The 22,224-nt window shown below is 44.1% G+C and overlaps 1 protein-coding gene across 1 annotated transcript in view; it reads right to left on the bottom strand.

The window, feature by feature from the left end:
* The window catches only part of LOC110504498 (kelch-like protein 4), a 56,065-nt gene that overhangs the window by 2,243 nt on the left and 31,598 nt on the right, over nt 1–22,224 (bottom strand). Inside the window, exons 3-10 of the mRNA XM_036969863.1 lie at nt 16,908–17,044; nt 16,358–16,554; nt 12,848–13,060; nt 7,542–7,728; nt 4,602–4,826; nt 2,635–2,797; nt 1,229–1,441; nt 53–224 (exon numbers count right to left, since the gene is read on the bottom strand). Of these exons, the coding sequence (XP_036825758.1) occupies nt 53–224; nt 1,229–1,441; nt 2,635–2,797; nt 4,602–4,826; nt 7,542–7,728; nt 12,848–13,060; nt 16,358–16,554; nt 16,908–17,044 (1,507 nt within the window). The remainder of the gene's footprint in view (nt 1–52; nt 225–1,228; nt 1,442–2,634; nt 2,798–4,601; nt 4,827–7,541; nt 7,729–12,847; nt 13,061–16,357; nt 16,555–16,907; nt 17,045–22,224) is intronic.

The following is a 22,224-nucleotide window of genomic DNA, read 5'->3' as shown; positions in this document are numbered from 1 at the left end:
AGTCTGTCTTAAAAATAGATTACAGGAATTGTACCAGGCTGATTCAAGTTACCTCAGTCCATTCATTGTTCTGTGCATCATAGGACTCAACACTGTTCAGGTAGGACGTTCCATCGTATCCTCCGACAGCATATAGCCTGTCTCCTAGCAGACAGATACCTACAGCATCCCTGGGGACACTCAGAGAGGACACCGTGGTCCATGTGTCTGTTTTGGGATCATACCTGCAGTGACATAGAAGGGTAATGGGAAATACCTGTAGAAGTATAGTGAGCCCTGGGATATTTAAGAGATACAGAGCAAAGAGCACAACTTGTATATGGATGAATTCAACAATATCTTGTGATTTATTTTTATGGGTTTTTTTTTTCTTCAATTTAATTGTTTTGACATGATGGTATTCTGTGCAGTGTGTATCAGATACGGGTTGATAATTTTTTTTTTTTACAAAATAGCCACCAGAGGGTGGCAGAAGCCAGATAATCACACTGCTAAAACCAACTCCCATGGAAAGAATGACGTGTCTTGGGTTTGCCCTGTACATGCAGACAGAGACAGAGACAATGGCCATGTTAGAGAGCATAACAAAAAAAGTGACGCATTGTGTGTAAATTGTGACTTGACTGACTGACTGATCTACAAATAAATAATGAGTAGTTATTTATGACGCAATGTTTTTTGTTGTTGTAGATCAGTCTGTCGGGCGGTCGCCTGCACCGTCAGCTGCAACTTCAAACAAACCCAATGGGCGCGTTGCAGCCTTGCATCAAAATGAACTACTCAGTCTTATTTTACCCATGATTACGTCACAGTTTTGATGCTCTCGAACACGACCGAAGTCTCAGAAAGCGCCACAAACACACCCACAACCTAAAATGTCTCTGTGTCTCCATATGTATAGCTGTACTTCATCGTCATAAAATTCATGAGTCTATAACAAGACAGTTGGAAAAAACTATGTCGACTTTTTTTTTGTTGTTGCTCTAGTACAGTACTGACATAGGCTACATTCTGCCCTCCTCCCCAAAAGTTTGCACTTCCCTTTCTGCAATAGATTTAAAAGCATTGGATTGGTGTACGCCTTGGCTAGAGGGAGTTTCCACCATTGTTGAATGCATTTTCAGGAAGTGTGCAAGTCCCAAGAATCGAAACGCAGCCATACTGTAGAGTAAAACTATGTTTGTTGACCTCTCTACACAGTCTGGGGAGCAAGTGTTTTTTTTTTTACCTCTCTACACAGTCTGAGAGTCTGGAGCAGTGGTTGGACGCCGGGGCATCATGACCACCCACAGCATAAAGGAAACTGTTGTACGTGGCCACACCCACCCCTCCTCTCCGCTTCGCCATGGGGGCACACATACTCCACTTGTTGGTGTGTGGATCAAAGCATTCCATCGACCGCAGACACGAGCTCCCGTCCCGACCGCCAACTGCAAACAATCTGTAAGGACAATAAAAGCGTTACAAATCTGACTTTGGATGCTGCTCAGAAATTGATGCTCATTTCTCTTCAAGAAATGTTGTGTCGGGCATTCCTAGAAAGTATTGTCTTTTAAGGGAGGGAGAATCCCAGGTTTCCTTAGCAAAAAGGGATGAAGGATTGTAGAAACATCTTCCTTCCTTAGCAGAGAGGGATGAAGGATTGTAGAAACATCTTCCTTCCTTAGCAGAGAGGGATGAAGGATTGTAGAAACATCTTCCTTAGCAGAGAGGGATGAAGGATTGTAGAAACATCTTCCTTCCTTAGCAGAGAGGGATGAAGGATTGTAGAAACATCTTCCTTCCTTAGCAGAGAGGGATGAAGGATTGTAGAAACATCTTCCTTAGCAGAGAGGGATGAAGGATTGTAGAAACATCTTCCTTCCTTAGCAGAGAGGGATGAAGGATTGTAGAAACATCTTCCTTCCTTAGCAGAGAGGGATGAAGGATTGTAGAAACATCTTCCTTAGCAGAGAGGGATGAAGGATTGTAGAAACATCTTCCTTCCTTAGCAGAGAGGGATGAAGGATTGTAGAAACATCTTCCTTAGCAGAGAGGGATGAAGGATTGTAGAAGCATCTTCCTTAGCAGAGAGGGATGAAGGATTGTAGAAATATCTTCCTTAGCAGAGAAGGATGAAGGATTGTAGAAACATCTTCCTTAGCAGAGTGGGGCGTGGGTTGTGGATTTATTTTTGCTTCCTTAGCAGAGAGAGATAAAGGATTGTAGAAACATCTTCCTTCCTTAAGAGGAGAGAGATGGCGGATTGTAGAAAAGTCTTCCTTCCTTGTTTTCTATTTTTCACCCAGATGCAAGGAAGAAAATCGAAAAAGGTTTTATAGAGTGAAAACACACTGCAAAACAGCACTTTGTTGTCTGCCATTATGTAACGTAGAGCTGTGGTAGTCTAGGCCCAGGCTTACACACAAAGAAAAGACTTCTTGTTTTTATACGAAGATTAGACCTTAACCAAAATGTTTTACATAACAAGAAACAGAACTTAGTTTTCCTGTTGTGCTGGTTATTAGCTTCTAGTGTGTACAGTACATACGTAAGAAATTCTCCTTTTCATTTTGTGATTTTATGTCATAAATAAAGCTTGTGTTTTAGTAACAACTGATACTGTCATAATGTTTTAGTACTACAGCCACTTACTTTCCGTTGAGTGCGGTGACTCCCATGGTGCTGCGTGGGGTGGACATGCTGGCCACGTAGTTCCACTGTCTAGCCTGGGGGTCCCACCTCTCCACCGTATTCAGGTAACTCCATCCATCATGGCCGCCTACTGCATACATGGGGCCCTCCAACACTGTTATACCTGGAGAGTTACAAAGAGGAGGGTACCATCAACCAGAGCATACTGTGTGTGTGTTTGTGTGTGTGTGTGTGTGTGTGTGTCCACAAGAATAGTAAACAAACAAAAATGTGACATTTTGTTAGTCCCCACAAGGTCAAATGCTATTTCTAAGGGGGTTTAGGGTTAAGGTTAGGATCTAGGGTTTGTTGTAGGGTTAGGAGTTAGGGTTAGGGTAAGAGTACGGGTTAGGGGTTAGGGAAAATATAATTTCGAAAGGGACTGAAATGTGTGTCCCCACAAGGTTAGCTGTCTGTCTGTCTGTCTGTCTGTCTGTCTGTCTGTCTGTCTGTCTGTCTGTCTGTCTGTGTGCGTACGTCCGTGTGTGTGTGTGTGTGTGTGTGTAAGATGCTCAACCAGAGGCATAAACCACGATGCTCATTCTACAACAGTTGAAGTGCTGTTAGATGAGTCACCGTTGTGTGGAACTGAACACTGAACAAATGTAGTCTATTCTATTCTCTTAAAACAGACTTGGGTTCTAGAACTATTTTAAATCATTTTTAAAAAATGATATAATTTCCCATTTGTTTAGTTTAATGGAACCAATATAATAGCCCATCAATAATAGTCCATACAAAACCGCCCATCCAGCACCAGGCAGACCAGGGCCAACGTAGTATTAGAAAGATGTCAAATACTACTTGAACACAGGTCTGTTCTCCAAACAGGATATAAAACAACTGTGTTATTGCTGGGGGGTCACAGAGGGGAATGGCTTTCTAACAACAATGAATATAGGATGTTACTGTACAACACAATAAATGGATTTCTATAACGGCGGGTAATGTTCGGGTTTAGAGTTCAACATTACTCTAAAGGGAACTTCACCTGTAAACATTCTACATTCCCTATGAATAACAGTTCAACTGAAATAGATATTAAAAAAAAACAAAAAAAAAACAGTTATTGTTGATTTGAAATATGAATAAGTAGTTCCTTGTTTTCTGAATGCACACAACAGGACGTGGGCTTAGCAGGGAGGCTATGTAGCTCCTCACATCTTCCCAGTTAAACCGGGCTCACCACAAGCAAAGTATGAGAGCTATCTGCTACAGCCCCCCCGATCAAAGGAGACTAAGGTAATACTATTCACTGTAATCTCTGGGGCAAACGTGTTCACCCATATCTCAGAAAAGCCAACCACAGACAAGTGAGATTAATACTTGACTACATCGCCTTAGTTCACACCCATAGATCTATTTTAAATGTGAATCGAACCATTCCTCTGATATGAAATGTATGAGAAACGGCCAGGGAAAAGAGACAATCAGAGCAGGCGTACGGTAGCCTGCCAAGGTTTTACATAGGAACAGCTTGTGCTACAATAGTATAGGTATGAATTGTAATCCCACTGAGTTTGTGCTACAATAGTATAGGTATGAATTGTAATCCCACTGAGTTTGTGCTACAATAGTATAGGTATGAATTGTAATCCCACTGAGTTTGTGCTACAATAGGATAGGTATGAATTGTAATCCCACTGAGTTTGTGCTACAATAGGATAGGTATGAAATGTAATCCCACTGAGTTTGTGCTACAATAGTATAGGTATGAATTGTAATCCCACTGAGTTTGTGCTACAATAGTATAGGTATGAATTGTAATCCCACTGAGTTTGTGCTACAATAGGATAGGTATGAATTGTAATCCCACTGAGTTTGTGCTACAATAGTATAGGTATGAATTGTAATCCCACTGAGTTTGTGCTACAGTGGGATAGGTATGAAATGTAATTGTTTAAGTTTTTTTTTTACAGTAAACCCACCGAGTCCATGTCTGTGTGTAGACATGGGAGGCATGGTGGACCAGACATTGTTGAAAGGGTTGTAACACTCCACCATGTTGGAAGTCTTCAGCCCGTCTCGGCCCCCCACCACGTACAGCTTGTCGTCGATCACTGCCACCCCGAACTGCAGCCTCCGGCCGTTCATCACTCCCACCTGGATCCATGTGTTGGTCCGCAGGTCATACTTCTCTATGGTCGTAGATCCTATAGGAACACACAAGGAGATCTATAGATCCTATAGGAACACACAAGGAGATCTATAGATCCTATCGGAACACACAAGGAGATCTATAGATCCTATAGGAACACACAAGGAGATCTATAGATCCTATAGGAACACACAAGGAGATCTATAGATCCTATAGGAACACACAAGGAGATCTATAGATCCTATAGGAACCGACAATGAGATCTATAGATCCTATCGGAACACACAATGAGATCTATAGATCCTAAAGGAACCGACAATGAGATCTATAGATCCTATCGGAACACACAAGGAGATCTATAGATCCTATAGGAACCGACAATGAGATCTATAGATCCTATCGGAACACACAATGAGATCTATAGATCCTAAAGGAACCGACAATGAGATCTATAGATCCTATCGGAACACACAAGGAGATCTATAGATCCTATAGAAACACACAAGGAGATCTATAGATCCTATAGGAACCGAGAATGAGATCTATAGATCCTATCGGAACACACAAGGAGATCTATAGATCCTATAGGAACACACAAGGAGATCTATAGATCCTATCGGAACACACAAGGAGATCTATAGATCCTATAGGAACACACAAGGAGATCTATAGATCCTATAGGAACACACAAGGAGATCTATAGATCCTATCGGAACACACAAGGAGATCTATAGATCCTATAGGAACACACAAGGAGATCTATAGATCCTGTAGGAACATACAAGGAGATCTATAGATCCTATAGGAACATACAAGGAGATCTATAGATCCTATAGGAACACACAAGGAGATCTATAGATCCTATAGGAACACACAAGGAGATCTATAGATCCTATAGGAACACACAAGGAGATCTATAGATCCTATAGGAACACACAAGGAGATCTATAGATCCTATAGGAACACACAAGGAGATCTATAGATCCTATAGGAACACGCAAGTCCTAAACCAACGACGCAGTTCAAGAAATAGAGTTAATAAAATATTTACTAAATAAACTAAAGTAAAAAACGTAATAAAAAGTAACCCAATAAAATAACAATGAGGAGGTTATATACAGGGGGTACCGGTACAGAGTCAATGTGGAGGCTATATACAGGGGGTACTGGTATCAAGTCAATGTGGAGGTTATATACAGGGGGTACTGGTATCAAGTCAATGTGGAGGTTATATACAGGGGGTACTGGTATCAAGTCAATGTGCAGGCTATATACAGGGGGTACTGGTATCAAGTCAATGTGGAGGTTATATACAGGGGGTACTGGTATCAAGTCAATGTGGAGGTTATATACAGGGGGTACTGGTATCAAGTCAATGTGGAGGTTATATACAGGGGGTACTGGTATCAAGTCAATGTGAAGGCTATATACAGGGGGTACTGGTATCAAGTCAATGTGGAGGTTATATACAGGGGGTACTGGTATCAAGTCAATGTGCAGGCTATATACAGGGGGTACTGGTATCAAGTCAATGTGGAGGTTATATACAGGGGGTACTGGTATCAAGTCAATGTGGAGGTTATATACAGGGGGTACTGGTATCAAGTCAATGTGGAGGTTATATACAGGGGGTACTGGTATCAAGTCAATGTGAAGGCTATATACAGGGGGTACTGGTATCAAGTCAATGTGGAGGTTATATACAGGGGGTACTGGTATCAAGTCAATGTGGAGGTTATATACAGGGGGTACTGGTATCAAGTCAATGTGGAGGTTATATACAGGGGGTACTGGTATCAAGTCAATGTGGAGGTTATATACAGGGGGTACTGGTATCAAGTCAATGTGGAGGTTATATACAGGGGGTACTGGTATCAAGTCAATGTGGAGGTTATATACAGGGGGTACTGGTATCAAGTCAATGTGGAGGTTATATACAGGGGGTACTGGTATCAAGTCAATGTGCAGGGGGTGCAGGTTAGTTGAGGTCATTTGTGCATGTAGGTAGGGGTGAAGTGACTATGAATAGATAATAGATACTGTAGTAGCAGCAGTGTAAAAACAAAGGGGGGGGGGGGGGTCAATGTAAATAGTCTGGGTGGCCATTTGATTAATTGTTCAGGGTAAGCAGGTTTAAATTATATTCTGTTCTGATTCCTATTACCCTCCATGTCTATCATAGTGTTTGATCAAACACCTACGATTTAACATATCGTGTTTCTCAAACACACTTTGTAATGTGTTCTGTTGAATGCATATCTAAACTAACGTAGGATCCATTTTTAGTATCAGACGAATGGATGGTTTTAGTCCGTGGAATGAAAGGGTTAACCTCCGTCGTGTGTATTGAGCTGCATTACATTAGTAGCCAAATAGACCTGAAGTCCGTCACAGTAAAAAGGGCCGCAGCGGTCGGGCGAGATCGACGGCGGCGTCACGCGTTAGCGGGCGTCCATCTTGGTAATGGGGGCTCGTTGATCAAAACCTGTGGGCTTTTATTACTAGTAGCAAGCCATTAGGGTTCAATAGACATAATGGATGTACTGAGCTTTATGTCTCACACTGGGGCAAACTCCAACAAGACTACCGATGCACCTGAAATGGCACCCTATTCACTACATCGGGCTTTGGTCAAAAGTAGTGCACTCTATAGGGAGTAGGGTACCATTTGGGACGCAAACCCCTATATAGGGCACTTCTTTTGACCAGAGCCCAATGGGCCTAGTGCACTATATACATTAGGGAGTAGGGAATGCAGAGTAGGTCTAACCCTTGGTAGCGTCCATGCCTCCCACAGCGTAGAGTACTCCTACAGTGGACTTCCTGGGTTTGGTCCTGGGGCTCTGGAACATGAGGCGGCGCTCTGGCAGCAGATGGTACTTCATGGCTTCCATTAGAAGCTTCTGGCATTCCAGGTCATCTGAGAACATGGTGTTGTTCTCCAGGTCAGCTAGGAGCTAGAATTAAACGGGAGTTCAGTTCAGTAAATCTTTATTATCCCCAAAGAACAATGGTGAGTGCAGCATAAAAATACGTAGGAAACAACACAAAAAAAAAAAATATATATATATATATATATAATTATTACATTGTATGAGCTAAATGTATGTCTTTCAACCAGGAAGCATTAGCAACATTCAACCAGGAAGCATTAACAACATTCAACCAGGAAGCAGTAACAACATTCAACCAGGAAGCATGAACAACATTTAACCAGGAAGCATTAACAACATTCAACCAGGAAGCATTAAGAACATTCAACCAGGAAGCATTAACAACATTCAACCAGGAAGCATTAACAACATTCAACCAGGAAGCAATAACAACATTCAACCAGGAAGCATTAACAACATTTAACCAGGAAGCATTAACAACATTCAACCAGGAAGCAGTAACAACATTCAACCAGGAAGCATTAACAACATTTAACCAGGAAGCATTAACAACATTCAACCAGGAAGCATTAACAACATTTAACCAGGAAGCATTAACAACATTCAACCAGGAAGCAGTAACAACATTTAACCAGGAAGCAGTAACAACATTCAACCAGGAAGCAGTAACAACATTTAACCAGGAAGCAGTAACAACATTCAACCAGGAAGCATTAACAACATTTAACCAGGAAACATTAACAACATTCAACCAAATCAAATCAAATCAAATTTTATTTGTCACATACACATGGTTAGCAGATGTTAATGCGAGTGTAGCGAAATTCTTGTGCTTCTAGTTCCGACAATGCAGTAATAACCAACAAGTAATCTAACTAACAATTCCAAAACTACTGTCTTATCCACAGTGTGAGGGGATAAAGAATATGTACATAAGGATATATGAATGAGTGATGGTACAGAGCAGCATAGGCAGGATACAGTAGATGGTATCGAGTACAGTATGTAAACAAAGTGGCATAGTTAAAGTGGCTAGTGATACATGTATTACATAAGGATGCAGTCGATGATATAGAGTACAGTATATACGTATGCATATGAGATGAATAATGTAGGGTAAGTAACATTATATAAGGTAGCATTGTTTAAAGTGGCCAGTGATATATTTACATCATTTCCCATAAATTCCCATTATTAAAGTGGCATTAACAACATTCAACCAGGAAGCATTAACAACATTCAACCAGGAAGCATTAACAACATTTAACCAGGAAGCAGTAACAACATTTAACCAGGAAGCATTAACAACATTTAGCCAGGAAGCATTAACAACATTCAACCAGGAAGCATTAACAACATTCAACCAGGAAGCATTAACAACATTCAACCAGGAAGCATTAACAACATTTAACCAGGAAGCATTAACAACATTCAACCAGGAAGCAGTAACAACATTCAACCAGGAAGCAGTAACAACATTCAACCAGGAAGCATTAACAACATTTAACCAGGAAGCATTAACAACATTCAACCAGGAAGCAGTAACAACATTCAACCAGGAAGCATTAACAACATTCAACTAGGAAGCAGTAACAACATTCAACTAGGAAGCAGTAACAACATTCAACCAGGAAGCAGTAACAACATTCAACCAGGAAGCATTAACAACATTCAACCAGGAAGCAGTAACAACATTCAACCAGGAAGCATTAACAACATTCAACTAGGAAGCAGTAACAACATTCAACTAGGAAGCAGTAACAACATTCAACTAGGAAGCAGTAACAACATTTAACCAGGAAGCAGTAACAACATTCAACTAGGAAGCAGTAACAACATTCAACTAGGAAGCAGTAACAACATTCAACCAGGAAGCATTAACAACATTCAACCAGGAAGCATTAACCAACATTCAACCAGGAAGCATTAACAACATTCAACCAGGAAGCAGTAACAACATTCAACCAGGAAGCATTAACAACATTCAACCAGGAAGCATTAACCAACATTTAACCAGGAAGCATTAACAACATTCAACCAGGAAGCAGTAACAACATTCAACCAGGAAGCAGTAACAACATTTAACCAGGAAGCATTAACAACATTTAACCAGGAAGCATTAACAACATTCAACCAGGAAGCATTAACAACATTCAACCAGGAAGCATTAACCAACATTTAACCAGGAAGCATTAACAACATTCAACCAGGAAGCATTAACAACATTCAACCAGGAAGCAGTAACAACATTCAACCAGGAAGCAGTAACAACATTCAACCAGGAAGCAGTAACAACATTCAACCAGGAAGCAGTAACAACATTCAACCAGGAAGCAGTAACAACATTCAACCAGGAAGCATTAACAACATTCAACCAGGAAGCAGTAACAACATTCAACCAGGAAGCATTAACAACATTCAACCAGGAAGCAGTAACAACATTCAACCAGGAAGCAGTAACAACATTCAACCAGGAAGCATTAACAACATTCAACCAGGAAGCAGTAACAACATTCAACCAGGAAGCAGTAACAACATTCAACCAGGAAGCAGTAACAACATTCAACCAGGAAGCAGTAACAACATTCAACCAGGAAGCAGTAACAACATTCAACCATTTCTAAGTGGCCCCAAACTTTTGAACGGTAGTGTGTATATTTAAAAAACAATCCTATTTATCTTCATTTCCATAATATAGCTATTAATATTTGTAGTAATATAGGCATCTTATGTAAAGGATTTTTACCTCCTACCGGTCTCAACATTACCAGAATTACATTATGGCAAGCAATTATTACTGTTTTTGCAAACAATTATTGTGATTCATACTATGTTGTCCCTAACATCTTTTACTCTCTCGCAACAGTTGTGGGATACACACACACACACACACACACACAAAACACACACACACACACACACACACACACACACACAAAACACGCACGCACACACACACACACACACACACACGCACAACCTCTTTCCCCCACAACAACCGTAGACTCAGATTCTCAACAGTTGCACCATCCCAGAGAAAGGTCTTGATTTACAAATGCGTGTACAGTTGCAGCTGTATGAGAAGGCCTGCAAGACTGAGCAAAAAAAAAAGGCAGAAATGAGGAGATTTGATTAACCATTGTTACATCCTAGGTGATGGAGGACAGATAAACACCCCCTTCCCCTGAAACACCCACACATGGTTCCCCCGTAGTGACCATATTCCCTGGCATCTTCGTGCAGTCAGACCTTTGATTTTGTGTCACCAGGGCCACAATAATATGCCCCCTCTCTGAATGTCTGAGTGTGACCTCCCCTTCCCATGGGTTACTGCAGCTAGTGTTGCCAGCACTGCCACTTCCTGGGTGGGTGCACCACACCAGTGGTTACGCTATTATGCTCTCCCATCAGGGGGCTCTGGCTCTGCAGGAGCAACCCTGCCAGGCAGGCTCAGGATCGTGAGGGGGCGGTGCTGCTCTAGAAGGTCTCTGACAACATTTTGTCTGCATACAGGCAGCTTACAGCAGGCCCATAAAACAGATAAGGACTTCTCCTTAGTATCTGGGTTGTTCAGGTGGGTGTCTCGGGTTTAGGTAGTGGACCGTTCCATCAAGATAGGACCATAAATAAATCAATTAGACGTATAATTTATTTTTAAAATTGAGTTCCCCACGATAGGACAATATATAAATTAGATTTATAATTTATTTTAAAATGCAGTTCCACCATGATAGGACAATAAATAAATAAATCAAAAAATATGTATAATTCATTATAAAATATATCTGCACTACATTGAAAGCTCTTTCACAACCCCTGCTCACAGACATACATTGGATCTGGGATATGTATCCGTGTCCTTTCTCACTCACTTAACGCCACACTTTCCCCAAACACCATAAAACACACACCATCCATCTCAATACATCCACACATACCCACATACTGCGCCTTCTGACAACTGGGTTTTCATCTCCATGTTTAATTAGTGCTTTTGTGTTCCACTCAGTTACATTTCACGATAGATAGAAAAGCAAATGTTTTGGTATTATTGCAATTCATACCATGGCTAGTATTGCGTGTTTCATTATTTGCCTCCTCTATGAGAACTTTGTAATTTTTTTAGAATAGACATGGAGTAGTCTTTGTGTCTCTGAACAATTGGTTATCAATATACAGTGTATTGACTACTAGAGCTACTCTTTCCCCTTTCAATCTATTTTCCATATTGGATGCAGAACTACAGACCTCCATTCTGTAATTTCCTTCGGGAACTGATCATTCATGACAATTTTGGACCCAGCAAGACTTTTACCCAGGCTTTTAACCATGATTTTATCTTTAAAGAAAGCACATTTTGTAACGATTGGGCGTTCATACCTCTGCCCACTCTATCCGAAACGGTGTACCCCTTCGAGTTGGATTTTGTCGATAGCTTCACTTGGGGTCTGAAGCGCTGTAAGGAGGAACTCTCTAACTACAGATTCAGGAGCTTCTCCTTCTTTCTCTTGGATACCTGTAAGTACCCGATTCTCTCTCATGGATCTAGTCTGCATGTCCAGTAAGGCTTCTCTCAGAACGATGTTCTCCTTTTTAAGTTCCTTCACTTCGGTTTCAATCTTATTGACTGTCCCTTTTTAGCTTGTTTGTGTCTTTCTCCAATGTTGCAGCTTTTTCCGTCACTCATCTCGAGGCCTTCACCTCTTTTATATCCTTACTGACTAGTTCAAGTATGCCCAGTTTGTCATTTATTGATTTTAACAGAACGGTTTCGACCTTTACCATTCCCGGTGGTGAAAAGATTAAATTGTCTGTGTCTGTAGAAGAGTCACGTTTTCGTTTTGAAATAGGTTCTCCTCTCTTACTCTCCGTCATCTTTGGGTGTTAGTTGTTTTCATAATATTTGTCGATTATATTTGTCTAGCCTTATGATTTGTTTTGTGTTGTAATCCAGATTGAACTTTATTACCCACAAGATTGTGAAGTGCTAATATTTAGTCTAACTTACCGATATTTAATATTATGTTTTTATCTTGAGGTGAGCTACACTGCTGTGTTCAGTCCACCATCTTTTCCAGTCCAGTTTTGATGAAGTCATTAATAACCTACTGACTGCCCACCTGTGGAGGTAGAAGAGGGTACCATTTGTGATGAAGTCATTGATAACCTACTGACTGCCCACCTGTGGAGGTAGAAGAGGCAGGCGGATGTAGGCCAGGAGAACCCCAAGGTCCTGCTGGCGATGCAGAACGTCGAACCGCACCCACGTCATCAGAGCCTGGAAGATGGTCTCCTCATCTGGTATGTTTATGTCGTCACTGGCCAAGAGTTTGACGATCTCAGCCGTAGGAAGCAGGAGAAACTCCTGGTTCTGAATCACCTCTATGAAGTGCTCCTGAAACAGGGATGTGACAGGGAGGAGGACTTACTGGAAATGGGAAAATACTGCAACCCTTACAGATGACGGTCGTGAAAAACGCTGGGCTCGTTTCCATCTGTCCGTTTGGGTAACAAAATACTTACAACAGGTGCTGCCTGGATAGAAAATACAATAAAATAAGTGAAAGAATACATTACTTATTGCATGTAGAAGTCAGTCATTCATTGGGTAAATAAGTACGTTAAGTCGATATATCGGTTTCGTGGATCTAGTGTAAGCGTCTTACCAGTAGATGGTTTAACTGTGTTGTTTACAACAACAAATACATTTTCTATATATTGAAATCATGAGTATAATTTTATAACATTCGCGGAGAACAGTATTAAGAAACGGCCTGAGCTGTCTGTCTCATGAGCTAAATATACAGTCAATATGGAGCCTCGTTTGTTTCTCGGTTGATTGATTCTCCGTATTTTACTGACACAGGAAGGAATTGGTGGATAAATCGGGCGGTGAACTTATTTAAACCTAATGAACAGCACATTTTAAAATCAATGTTGCTAACATGGGCCAACATGACAGCTAAGCCACAGAGGGGAAGGGAAAGAGGGATACTGGGTCAGTTGTACACCTGGGTCACTTGTACACCTGCATTCAACTGAAATATGTCCTCCGCATTTACCACAGACTAATCGTGTTGCCAGATCTCTATGCTAGTCGAGAACATAGTGACAACACACTGACAGAAATGTAATTAATAAAAATCATTGCAGAGCAAGCGATTAACTGTGGTCTTAAACTTAGTCCGAATGAGGTCAAATACACAGTAACAGTCAAATTGGGGCTAGTTTAGAAAATAGAGAGTATGTTCAATCTGGAGCTCGCTATACATGTTTATATAGATTCAGCTTACATTTGTTGCCCATCATCCCATGCAATATGTATATATATATATATATATATATATATATATATATATATATATATATATACTATAATTTGTAACGGATTAATGATCAATAGCATGCTTGTTTTTTCATAATTGTTAGGCACTTGCCCCAAAGCAAATGGTAAATGTGTCAAAATGTATTCTTGCTGGTGCAATAAATAGCAGCTCAGGGTTCCCTGTTATGTTGAACATTACAGAGCAGCATAAAGGGATTTAATATAGAATCATCTATAATGATATTATCCAGAGAGAGTCCTTGAAAAGGCTCGTAGAGGCAATCACACAAATTGATTGCCTCTACGAGCCTTTTCAAGGACTCTCTCTGGATAATATCATTATAGATGATTCTATATTAAATCCCTTTATGCTGCTCTGTAATGTTCAACATAACAGGGAACCCTGAGCTGCTATTTATTGCACCAGCAAGAATACATTTTGACACATTTACCATTTGCTTTGGGGCAAGTGCCTAACAATTATGAAAAAACAAGCATGCTATTGATCATTAATCCGTTACAAATTATAGTTGGCTCACATAATCTAGTCTTGGTTTAGGATCTTTGCAGTGATAAGCCTAATGAAATGAGTCTCCTTCATCGATCTGTTCTGGTAATTCAGAAGGAGAGATCGTACTTCCTACACACTGTAGGAACATCTATACCAATGTTGTTTGACATTGGTATGGATTAATTATTTGTAATTACCATCAGCCAGAATGCTGACAACAAATTGAACACATGAATTACGCCAGCTACACTGCAGACTCTTCGATTCACAGACATTTAAAAACAAAGGGTGACTCAGAAATAGCACCCTAATTCCCTATATAGTGCACTACTTTTTGACCACTTTTTGACCATTTCAGACACACCCATTCATTATACAAGAAGACAAACCTGCAGTAAGTAACTGTTTGAGAAACAAGAGCAGTGGAGAACAGTTGTGTGAAGAAACACAATTACATGAGAAGATGAAGAGGTTTGTGGCGAGAAAAAACCCCCACATCATAATTCAAAATGTGCATGAGATGCTTTGGTTAAGTTTGTTAAGTTTGAAACAGAAATGCTAGCATGAATAAAAGTGGACTAGTCTGAACTGGTCGTTTTTTAAAGTAGACTAATTCTGGGAGTAGGCCCACTGAAATCTAACATGAGGACGTTAACAACAGGGGCTAAAAGATAGCAGGGCAAGGTTTAGGACACTTACAGGAGAAAAAAAAATGACACTTGCTCTCACAAAGGAACAGGATGTCAGAAAACATAGAACATCCGTCCAGCGTAAACTAGCTACAAAAATATCCTTATCAAAATAACAAGCTGTTGATTCAGAACCCAGAGGACAGTGGTACAGGAAGCTCTGTGACTCTCCGTCTGTGTACCAAATGACTCCCCTTTTCCCTATGTAGTGCACTATGGGCTCTGGTCAAAAGGTAGTGCACTATCTAGTAAATAAGGTACCATTTGGGACGCTTCCTCCACGTTCTTTATTGGTGGGATTGAACAGGAAGCGGTCGTGCTAGTGTTGTGATTAGATGAACCTCACTGTTCTGGACAGAGCTCTATTTAAACAGAGCCTAGCAGATGTCTTTCAGGAGATAACAGAGATAACAGCTATCTCCATAAGTTGTTTACTCTGTCAGCCGGGGACGGCCGGGGACATTATCTAGCAAATACGGCATCTTCTTGATCCCGTAGAAAATGTGTGAAATAAATAACTCGGCCGTATTTTGAAAAACCAACCTACCTCTCAAAATGTTAGTTGATATGTCTCAAAATAGCTAACCTTGACCAAACATTTTTAAATAAAATCCAAAAAGTTTAAATGGATATTTCCATTTCAGCTAAGCATTCAATGGTCATCCAACCCTAACAATGTGATGTAGACCTAACTGTCACGTTCTGACCTTAGTTCTTTTGTTATGTCGTTGTTTTAGTATGGTCAGGGCGTGAGTTGGGTGGGTTGTCTATGTTCCTTTTTCTATAATTTGGGATTTCTGTGTTTTGGCCTGGTATGGTTCTCAATCAGAGGCAGTTGTCAATCTGTTGTCCCTGATTGAGAACCATACTTAGGTAGCCTGGTTTCACCTTTTGAGTGGTGGGTGATTATTTTCTGTTCTGTGTTTTGTTTCACCGTTCAGGATGGTTCGTTTTATTGTTTTTGTTCATGTGTTCAGTATTCGTATTAAATACAAGATGTACAACCTACCACGCTGCGCATTGGTCCTCCGATCCTTCCTACTACTCCTCTTCGTCAGAAGAGGAAGACGAAAACCCTTACACTAACGCAACCTCCAAAAGGAAAATATTAAAATATGCTAATAGCAACAGACTGTTTAGGCTGTGTAAACCTGGTTAGATTCCTACCATGGTGTAGTTGTGGGACACATTGAGCAAATCCATGCATCCCTGGGCATCAGCGAAGGAGTGTATCCCCAGGCAGTTAGACGGATGGAGTTGTTTCATGAGGAAGTTACAGCAGACCTCAATGACTTGTGAGAGCTGCAGAAGGCAGGCTGCAGACAATAAACTCTCTATGGTCTCCTCCTTCAATTCAAGGACACCTGCAACATTAAATTAACAAGATATGTTGTCACAGAGAACAATTGAAGTAGAGCGTATTATTAGCTCCAAAACATCACCAGGCCTGGGACACATGGGGATACAATTACTAAAAACATCACCAGGCCTGGGGCACAGGGGATACAATTACTAAAAACATCACCAGGCTTGGGGCACAGGGGATACAATTACTAAAAACATCACCAGGCCTGGGGCACAGGGGAATGAATACACTTACTAAAAACATCACCAGGCCTGGGGCACAGGGGATACAATTACTAAAAACAAAGTAGTGCACTACATAGGACATAGGGTGCCATTTTAGATACATAAATGAGTGTTGCGGAGTACTCACCAGTGTAGGCAAAGTGGACCAGAGATCTCAAGGCTTCTGGATCCACCCCCTCCATCTTGATCTCCTCCTGTTTGGCCTCTCTCACATCGCTGGTGAACATGGCAGCAAAGTAGTCAGATACTGCACTGAGGACCAATCTGTATAGGACAACAACAACCAAGTAGCGGTCAGAGACTGCACTAAGAACCAGTCTGTATAGGACAACAACAACAAAGTAGTGGTCAGAGACTGCACTAAGAACCAGTCTATAGGACAACAACAACAAAGTAGTGGTCAGAGACTGCACTAAGAACCAGTCTGTATAGGACAACAACAACAAAGTAGCGGTCAGAGACTGCACTAAGGACTAGTCTGCACACAGCAGCAAACATCAAATAAATCAGAGGGCCCGTCACAAATGGTACACTATTCCCTGTTTAGTGCACTACTCTCTGGTCAAAAGTAGTGCATTACAGTATATAACTCTAGAGGGAATAGGGTGCCATTTGGGGGACACAGTCACTGCACTGAGGATCAGTCTGCACACACAACACAACCAACAGCCTTGTATTGACGTCTTCATATGTATTGATTATCCGTTACATAATGGCATGCTGATAGAGCTGTGAGGGAGCTGAGAGGGAGTTGTGAAGGTGCTGTGAGGGAGCTGAGAGGGAGTTGTGGCAGAGCTGAGAGGGAACTGAGAGGGAGATGTGGGGGAGCTGAGAAGGAGCTGAGAGGGAACTGAGAGGGAGATGTGAGGGAGCTGAGAGGAAGCTGAGAGGGAGCTGTGAGGGAGCTGAGAGGGAGCTGAGAGGGAGTTGTGGCGGAGCTGAGAGGGAGATGTGGCGGAGCTGAGAGGGAGATGTGGCGGAGCTGAGAGGGAGCTGTGATGGAACTGAGAGGGAGCTGAGAGGGAGTTGTGAGGGAGCTGAGAGGGAGCTGTGAGGGAGCTGTGAGGGAGCTGTGAGGGAGCTGAGAGGGAGTTGTGGCGGAGCTGAGAGGGAGATGTGGCGGAGCTGAGAGGGAGCTGAGAGGGAGATGTGGTGGAGCTGAGAGGGAGCTGAGAGGGAGATGTGGCGGAGCTGAGAGGGAGCTGTGACGGAGCTGAGAGAGAGCTGAGAGGGAGTTGTGACGGAGCTGAGAGGGAGCTGAGAGGGAGTTGTGACGGAGCTGAGAGGGAGATGTGGCGGAGCTGAGAGGGAGCTGAGAGGGAGATGTGGCGGAGCTGAGAGGGAGCTGAGAGGAAGATGTGACGGAGCTGAGAGGGAGATGTGACGGAGCTGAGAGGGAGCTGAGAGGGAGATGTGACGGAGCTGAGAGGGAGCTGAGAGGGAGATGTGAGGGAGATGTGAGGGAGCTGAGAGGGAGCTGTGAGGGAGATGTGAGGGAGCTGAGAGGGAGCTGAGAGGGAGATGTGACGGAGATGAGAGGGAGATGTGAGGGAGCTGAGAGGGAGATGTGAGGGAGCTGAGAGGGAGATGTGAGGGAGCTAAGAGGGAGCTGAGAGGGATGTGACGGAGATGAGAGGGAGCTGAGAGGGAGCTGTGAGGGAGCTGAGTGGGAGCTGTGAGAGAGCTGAGAGGGAGCTGAGAGGGAACTGTGATGGAGCTGAGAGGAAGATGTGAGGGAGCTGAGAGGGAGCTGAGAGGGAGATGTGAGGGAGCTGAGTGGGAACTGTGAGAGAGCTGAGAGGGAGCTGAGAGGGAGTTGTGAGGGAGCTGAGTGGGAGCTGTGAGAGAGCTGAGAGGGAGATGTGACGGAGCTGAGAGGCTGTCCTGGTGTACAAAAGCTAATTCGACCAGGAATGTAACCAAATGCTCTGAGTTTGAGTTGCAAGTTTAACTGTTATACTATGGTCTGTATTTACTATCCAAATGCTGTTCCATGACAGACAGACAGAATACCAGGTGGTATATCAGACAGACAGTATACCAGGTGGTATTTCAGACAGACAGAATACCAGGTGGTATATCAGACAGACAGTATACCAGGTGGTGTAACGGTTTTCTTCTATCTCCTCCTCTGATGAAGAGGTAGAACAAGGATCGGACCAAAATGCAGCGTGTAGATTGCGATCCATGTTTTAATGAACAAACGTAAAACACGAATCAATACAAACACTACAAAAACAATAAACGTAACGAAAACCTAAAACAGCCTATCTGGTGAAAAACACATAGACAGGAACAATCACCCACAAACACACAGTGAACCCCAGGCTACCTAAATATGGTTCCCAATCAGAGACAATGACGAACACCTGCCTCTGACTGAGAACCATATCAGGCTGAACATAGAAATAGACAAACAAGACATGAAACATAGAATGCCCACTCAGATCACACCCTGACCAATCAAAACATAGAAAATACAAAGTAAACTATGGTCAGGGCGTGACAGTACCCCCCCTCCAAGGTGCGGACTCCGGCCGCAAAACCTGAACCTATAGGGGAGGGTCTGGGTGGGCATCTGTCCGCGGTGGCGGCTCTGGCGCTGGACGTGGACCCCACTCCATGACAGTTTTAATCCCCCTCCTAAACGTCCCTAAATAGGTTACCCACCACAATGATAACATGGGACAGAGGGACAGCTCGGGACAGAGGTAACTCGGGACAGATGGGTAGCTCAGCACTGAGAGGAAGCTCAGCACTGAGAAGAAGCTCAGCACTGAGAGGAAGCCCAGGCAGGTAGTAGAAACTACCAGAACCTGGCTGGCTGGCGGTTTCAGCAGATCCTGGTCGACTAGCAGATCTGGAAGAATCTGGTCGACTGGCGGATCTGGGAGAATCTGGTCGACTGGCGGATCTGGGAGAATCTGGTCGACTGGCGGATCTGGGAGAATCTGGTCGACTGGCGGATCTGGGAGAATCTGGTCGACTGGCGGATCTGGGAGAATCTGGTCGACTGGCGGATCTGGGAGAATCTGGTCGACTGGCGGATCTGGGAGAATCTGGTCGACTGGCAGATCTGGGAGAATCTGGTCGACTGGCAGATCTGGGAGAATCTGGTCGACTGGCAGATCTGGAAGAGTCTGGACGACTGGCAGATCTGGAAGAGTCTGGACGACTGGCAGATCTGGAAGAGTCTGGACGACTGGCAGATCTGGAAGAGTCTGGTCGACTGGCAGATCTGGAAGAGTCTGGTCGACTGGCAGATCTGGAAGAGTCTGGTCGACTGGCAGATCTGGAAGAGTCTGGTCGACTGGCAGATCTGGAAGAGTCTGGACGACTGGCAGATCTGGAAGAGTCTGGACGACTGGCAGATCTGGAAGAGTCTGGTCGACACAGACTGGCTGCTCTGGCTGCTCCATGCTGACTGGCAGCTCTGGCTGCTCCATGCTGACTGGCAGCTCTGGCTGCTCCATGCTGACTGGCGGCCCTGGCTGCTCTGACTGCTCCATGCTGACTGGCGGCCCTGGCTGCTCTGGCTGCTCCATGCTGACTGGCGGCCCTGGCTGCTCCATGCTGACTGGCGGCCCTGGCTGCTCCCTGCTAACTGGCGGCCCTGGCTGCTCCCTGCTAACTGGCGGCCCTGGCTGCTCCTTACAAACTGGCAGCTCCGGCGGCTCCTTACAAACTGGCAGCTCTGGCGGCTCCTTGCAGACTGGCAGCTTTGGCAGCATCCTGCAGACTGGCAGCTCTGGCGGCTCCTTGCAGACTGGCAGCTCCTTGCAGACTGGCAGCTCTATGCAGACTGGCAGCTCCTTGCAGACTGGCAGCTCCTTGCAGACTGGCAGCTCCTTGCAGACTGGCAGCTCTATGCTAACTGGCAGCTCTATGCTAACTGGCAGCTCTATGCTAACTGGCAGCTCTATGCTAACTGGCAGCTCTGAACAGGCGGGAGACTCCGGCAGCGCTGTAGAGAAGGAAGGCTCTACCAGCGCTAAACAGGCGGGAGACTCCGACAGCGCTGAAGAGGAGGAAGGCTCTGGCAGCGCTGGACAGGCGAGGCGCACTGTAGGCCTGATGCGTGGTGCTGGCACTGGTGGTACTGGGCCGAGGACACGCACAGGAAGCCTGGTGCGGGGAGCTGCTACCGGAGGGCTGGGGTGTGGAGGTGGTACTGGAAAAACCGGACCGTGCAGGCGCACTGGAGCTCTTGAGCACCGAGCCTGCCCAACCTTACCTGGTTGAATGCTCACGGTCGCCCTGCCAGTGCAGCGAGGTGGAATAGCCCGCACTGGGCTATGCAGGCAAACCGGAGACACCGAGCGCAAGGCTGGTGCCATGTAAGCCGGCCCAAGGAGACGCACTGGGGACCAGCTGCGTAGAGCCGGCTTCATGGCATTAGGCTCGACGCTCAATCTAGCCCGGCCGACATGCGGAGCTGGAATATACCGCACCGGGCTATGCACCCGCACTGGAGACACCGTGCGCACCACTGCATAACACGGTGCCTGTCCGGTCTCTCTAGCCCCCCGGTAAGCACAGGGAGTCTGCCCAGGTCTCCTACCTGGCGTAGCCATACTCCCTGTTAGCCCCCCCCCCAAGAAATTTTTGGGGCTGCCTCTCAGGCTTCCATCCGCGTCGCCGTGCTGCCTTCTCATACCAGCGCCTCTCTGCTTTCACCGCCTCCATTCTACGGTAACCTTCCTCGCACTGCTCCAGCGAATCCCAGGCGGGCTCCGGCACTCTCCCTGGGTCGGCCGCCCACCTGTCGATCTCCTCCCAAGTAGTATACACCATACTGTACTCCTCCTTGGGCTGTTCCTGTTGTTTCTTCTCCCGCTGCACCTTAGTGCGGCTACACTCCCCTGGTTTAGGCCAGGGTCCTCTCCCGTTGAGGATTTCCTCCCATGTCCAGAAATCCTTATTGCGCTTCTCCTCGCGCTGCTCCTGCCTGTTGACACGCTGCTTGGTCCTTTTGTGGTGGGTGATTCTGTAACGGTTTTCTTCTATCTCCTCCTCTGATGAAGAGGTAGAACAAGGATCGGACCAAAATGCAGCGTGTAGATTGCGATCCATGTTTTAATGAACAAACGTAAAACACGAATCAATACAAACACTACAAAAACAATAAACGTAACGAAAACCTAAAACAGCCTATCTGGTGAAAAACACATAGACAGGAACAATCACCCACAAACACACAGTGAACCCCAGGCTACCTAAATATGGTTCCCAATCAGAGACAATGACGAACACCTGCCTCTGACTGAGAACCATATCAGGCTGAACATAGAAATAGACAAACAAGACATGAAACATAGAATGCCCACTCAGATCACACCCTGACCAATCAAAACATAGAAAATACAAAGTAAACTATGGTCAGGGCGTGACAGGTGGTATATCAGACAGACAGTATACCAGGTGGTATATCAGACAGACAGTAT

Source organism: Oncorhynchus mykiss, chromosome 31 (genome assembly GCF_013265735.2).
Source record: "Oncorhynchus mykiss isolate Arlee chromosome 31, USDA_OmykA_1.1, whole genome shotgun sequence".
NCBI lineage: Eukaryota > Metazoa > Chordata > Actinopteri > Salmoniformes > Salmonidae > Oncorhynchus > Oncorhynchus mykiss.
This window is presented reverse-complemented; position numbering and strand designations above follow the sequence as displayed.